Below are 3,292 nucleotides of genomic sequence, written 5' to 3'. Positions count from 1 at the left end.
TGAGCAAATATATTTGGACAGACTTCAGGTAAGTTATTGATAAAAAGAGAGAACAATAAGGGCCCAAGAACGGATCCTTGAGGAACTCGTGTATCACAGTCTAAATATGGAGATTGAACCCCGTCCAACACCACACACTGTTTCCTGTGTGAGAGATACGAGGCAAACCACTGAAGAGCCTGACTGGAGATATTAAACTGAGTCCATCTGGACAACAATATCTGATGGTTTAGTCGAAAGCCTTCCTCAGATCTAAAAATACAGCTCCAACACAGGGACGCTCGTCCAGCAGGCTCTTCAAGTTCTCCACTAACAGACACAGGGAACTATCTGTGGAGTGATGGGCCCGAAAGCCAAACTGCAGTGGATGTGATGAGGGTTGGGTGTTTTCTAGGTGAGCAGTGAGGAGTTTAACCACCCACTTCTCAGCTATTTTAGATACGACCGGGAGTTTGCTTATGGGGCGATAATTAGCCATGTCAGTCTTCACACCTGCTTTGTTACCTGCTTTCCAATCTGTTGGAACAATGGAGTGTTCGAGTGACATATTCAAAACATGAGTTGTTGGACGTACGAGCAGATCCAAATGTTCCTTTAGGAGATTTGTGTTAATACCAAATACATCAAGTGCTTTTGATTGTTTCAAACATTAGTTTAGCAACTTCAGTGTCTGAAATATGAGTGATGGTGAACAAATTTTGACCAGATTCATCCTGTGTGCATGAATCTGCGCTGGGATCGATTGATGCCAGCGCAGATTCATCGATCGGTCGATTGATTGATCGGTCGGTCGATCAATCGGTCGGTCACTCGATCGGTCGCTCGCTCGCTCACTCAAAACCTTTTTTGGTGAAACTTTCAAGGACACCACGACAGACGGCTGTCAGCACACTTTTATTGTCTCACACATGAAACTCTTCATTATCATCATCATCATCAATTATACAAAGCTTTTTTATACTGTCTGCTCAGTGCACCAAAAGTATGTGGACAGGTGTTCCCGCCGAAGGGAGGAGGGACTTCGACGTGACACTCGCCATGTGAAAGCAGCAGGAAGTCCTCAGACCAGTAAAGTTTCATCCAGTGAAGCTGATAAACAGTCGCTCTCTTTCACCAAAAACTAAGCAACATGGTTGCACAGTGATTGACAAATTTAGGGCGGGGCTAATGATGAATGAGGACTCGCCACCATGAGGGTTTCTCTGGTCGTGTCCAAATTCATGGGCTGCATCCTCCTGAGGACCCGGCCTTCGCCGTCTACGTGGGCCGGGTCCTCAGACGGTCGGGTAGGCCGGAAGTAAACGACTGTGAAATCTGACGGTCGAGCCTTCTGATTAGCGTCACCGCTGTCTCGGTGGAGTTTAATAAACTCGGCCGTCTGCTCCTTGCTGTCTAAAATATAACAGGACACTGGAGTAAACTCTCGACTGTCTCACACTTCTGTTTAATCAGTTTCTGTTTGACGTTTATTCAGCTGTGTGAAAACCAAGGAGGAACCCACCCGATGGATTAATAAAGTTTTATTTTATCTAATCTAATAACTTTGATCTCAGCCAAACCGATTTACTCACGAACAAACAAAACACTGAAAAAAGCCCAACAATAACATTTTAGGTTGTCTAAGTGACTTATATATCACGTTTAACCTGAGTAGCAAAACTCCGCGGTGATCTGAAAATGACGTGCCGGGAGTTGTGCCGTTCTCGGCGGCTTCAGTGACCCTCGAGCTCCCGGCGAGCTATCGAGCTGGTGGGTAACAGACGTCTCCGAAAACGGCGAAGCACTTTTGCAAATATGCGATATCTTGATAAACCGAGCAGATATTTGATGTTTACACAGCTACTTTCTCGCCTGAAAATATGTTAAAAGTTTATTTTGTGACCCAGAAAGATTAATAAGAGTAATTTTAAAACTTAGTAGCGGCCGCCATTGTTGGAAACTGGAGTTTGGCTGGGCGAGGAGGAGTCTATGAATTTGGACAGCCTTCGGCGCGTCGCTGTGACGTAATCGGTCTACAAATGCGGCCTCAGGAGGATGCAGCGCATGAATTTGGACATGACCTCTGTATTTAAATGCGTGTTCAGCCAATCAGACTTAATGGCTCATTAACCCTGGCTCCATTCATCAAACCGCGCCCACACAGTCAATGAGATTCACTGACATGTCACATGACAGGCATTGCTCGCTTTGACAGTGCGTTTAATCGCAGTTTCTAAGTGTAACGTGCTGACATCACTCCACGTGATTGTCCAATGGGAACGTCTCACTGATATGTGACACGTTCCAAACTGGACTCTGACACCACTTCCTGTTTGTTTAAAATCAGCTAAAGACTAAAAACATAAATAAACGTGCTGACCAATCAAACGCAGAGTGACGTCGAGGTGTTCAGGTCGCCTCAGAAACGGCACCAAGACATCGGCCAGTTTTTCGCTGTACAAGAAGAGCTTAAAAAAAACACTCTCAGGTGCACCTGCAGCATGTGACCCAATGTTTACATGTTGATCCATAATCCAAAGCTCCAGGTGGCTCAGTCCTGGGGCAGCTTGACGAAGGCGATGGCAGCAAGCTCCTTGCAGAACTCCTCGAGGACGATGACTCCTTTGAGCAGGGTCAGGTGATCCAGTCTGTGGACACACCCACAGGAGAACTCAGGTGAACACAGGAGTTCAGTACAGGTGGAGTCTGGAGCATGACAGCAGACTGCACAGGGCTGCAGCTACTGATTACCGAGTAATCGAGTAATGAGCGATAATAAACACTCAAAAGAGAGAAAACTTCTTATCTTTAAGTACTTAAAACAGTTTTTATATCATTTCAAAGCCTTGTAATAAATCTGGTCTAGGGCCCCTCACGTCCCCCTTTAGACCCACGCCTGTTCACTTCAATGTAAAACGTGACGTCAGCCTGAAGCGAACTGTGGTTAAAACATGCCTCAGATTATCTGGAGAGCTCAGTGTGTGTGTGTGACACAAGCGGCGGTGGGTGGAGCCTACTTCACATCACGGTTTGTTGAGGCTCTGACTCCTGCAGCTCTTTCCCAGTAAAGGTTCTAATGGTGGACAGCTGCTGTTTCCTGTCACGTCTCCCTAACGGCTCCGCCTCGTTTCTACTGCAGCAGCTTTCACTCGAAACGCTCGCGTTTCCGTCATTAACACATTAAACAAGCATCAAAGAAGAATTTGAGCAGACACATTTTATAATCACTCGATGAGTCGCTGCGGCCCTGGTAAGTGTGTTTACGGCACCAGGCGTGGCTGGAGTGAGGCGTTACTGCAGGTAGTTACCCGGG

The 3,292-nt window shown here is 46.4% G+C and overlaps 1 protein-coding gene across 4 annotated transcripts in view; it reads right to left on the bottom strand.

The window, feature by feature from the left end:
* Positions 1–878: 878 nt before the first annotated feature.
* fhip2b (FHF complex subunit HOOK interacting protein 2B) overlaps positions 879–3,292 on the bottom strand; it is a 10,306-nt gene continuing 7,892 nt past the window's right edge. For all 4 annotated transcript variants that reach the window (XM_085181281.1, XM_085181280.1, XM_085181278.1 and 1 more), the window contains 2 exons: positions 3,288–3,292; positions 879–2,627 (listed from right to left, as the gene is read on the bottom strand). The exon at positions 3,288–3,292 is cut by the window's right edge and continues 96 nt beyond it. In XM_085181281.1, coding sequence (XP_085037407.1) covers positions 2,531–2,627; positions 3,288–3,292 — 102 coding nt within the window. In that variant the 3' untranslated portion in view covers positions 879–2,530. The remainder of the gene's footprint in view (positions 2,628–3,287) is intronic.

Source organism: Neolamprologus multifasciatus, chromosome 12, assembly GCF_963576455.1.
Source record: "Neolamprologus multifasciatus chromosome 12, fNeoMul1.2, whole genome shotgun sequence".
In the NCBI taxonomy this organism is placed as follows: domain Eukaryota; kingdom Metazoa; phylum Chordata; class Actinopteri; order Cichliformes; family Cichlidae; genus Neolamprologus; species Neolamprologus multifasciatus.
The sequence above is the reverse complement of the archived record's forward strand: the minus strand, read 5'-3'. Positions and strand labels throughout refer to the sequence as shown.